This window comes from Penaeus japonicus, unplaced genomic scaffold (assembly GCF_977035675.1).
Source record: "Penaeus japonicus unplaced genomic scaffold, GWHDUDI00000001_assembly GWHDUDI00000010, whole genome shotgun sequence".
Lineage (NCBI taxonomy): Eukaryota > Metazoa > Arthropoda > Malacostraca > Decapoda > Penaeidae > Penaeus > Penaeus japonicus.
Genome location: NW_028234412.1, coordinates 23949373 through 23950813, shown reverse-complemented (window position 1 = coordinate 23950813; position 1441 = coordinate 23949373). Strand labels below are relative to the sequence as shown.

General features: G+C 33.8%; 1 protein-coding gene across 1 annotated transcript in view; it reads right to left on the bottom strand.

Annotated features, from left to right (window-relative positions):
- The window catches only part of LOC122243326 (alpha-(1,6)-fucosyltransferase), a 7214-nt gene extending 6559 nt beyond the window's left edge, over positions 1-655 (bottom strand). The window contains exon 1 of the mRNA XM_086540348.1: positions 561-655. Within this exon, the coding sequence (XP_086396474.1) occupies positions 561-655 (95 nt within the window). The remainder of the gene's footprint in view (positions 1-560) is intronic.
- Positions 656-1441: the final 786 nt, after the last annotated feature.

The following is a 1441-nucleotide window of genomic DNA, read 5'->3' as shown; positions in this document are numbered from 1 at the left end:
TACATATATACATGCGTGTGTATACATATATATATATATATATATTATTTATATATTTATAATATATATATAATTATATTTATATTTATGTATGAATCTATATATATATATATATATACAATCTATATATATATATATATATATATATATATATTATATAATATAGTATATATATATATATGTATGTATATATATATGTATGTATATATATATATGTATATATATATATATATATACATATATATATATATATATATATATACATATATACAGTATATGTATATATATACACACATATATATATACATATATATATATATATATATATGTATATATATACATATATATATATATTTATTTATTTATTTATATGCATTATCAAGGTCTTAATTGTACATGAACAGTTACAGAATTTATTACAAAAGTTAAACCTCCATGTTATGTGACTTTAGTGACTCCCTCTTGATAATCTCTCGCAAGTCGTGAGATGCATCATCTTTGGACATTCGGACCAGTTGACCGCATCCCCAGAATTGGTCATTACCGGTTGGACCAATCACTGCCGAATCGGGCAGCTCCCTGCCCAATGAGAAGGGGTCACCCTTGCCTCGAAGTGACCCACCAGTCTCTTCGGAGGCGTGGGTTCGAATCCCATCGCTGCCACCAATTTATGTGATGGGTAAGATGGATCTCACTGCTGCTACCAGTTTATGTGATAGTATAAATATCCCAAATTCTGATACCAATTTGTATGATGGGCAAAACGGGTCCCGTCGCTGGCACCAGAATATGTGGCGAGCAGAGATTGTTCTAATTCCCACACAATAAATAAAGGGTGATGTGAAACACGGTAGCTAAAACATTAACAATATATTATAACTCAAGATATATATAACATTATTTACAAGGGGGCACGATACATACACACAGTGGAAAAGCTAAGCCTATCGCAAAGCTAACGATATCTGAGCTATAGTTATATCGAGAACACTAAGGAAACACTGCCAATGCACAGTATATGAATTAAGTCACTAAGGCACTAGACACTTTATCTACCTGGCATCCTTGATGAGGCTGTTGAAGGGAGAAGAGGTCCTCTCGACACGAAAGCTGAACTCCTTCTGTGTAAATCTAATAATGACCTATTCTGAGGCGAGATGCTGGGTCACTTCGAGGCACTGGTGGACCTCCTACACAATGGCAGGGAGAAATGTCCTGCAGACCGCATCCCCAGAATTGGTCTTTACGATTAAGCAAATCACAGCCGAGTTCGGGCTGCTCCTGCCAATGAAAGAGGTCACCCTTGCCTCGAAGTGACCCAGCATCTCGCCTCAGAATAGGTCATTATTAAATTTACACAGAAAGATATATATATGCTTAAATAATCATACATATGTAAGTATATACATATATATGTGTGTGTGTGTATATATACATATAT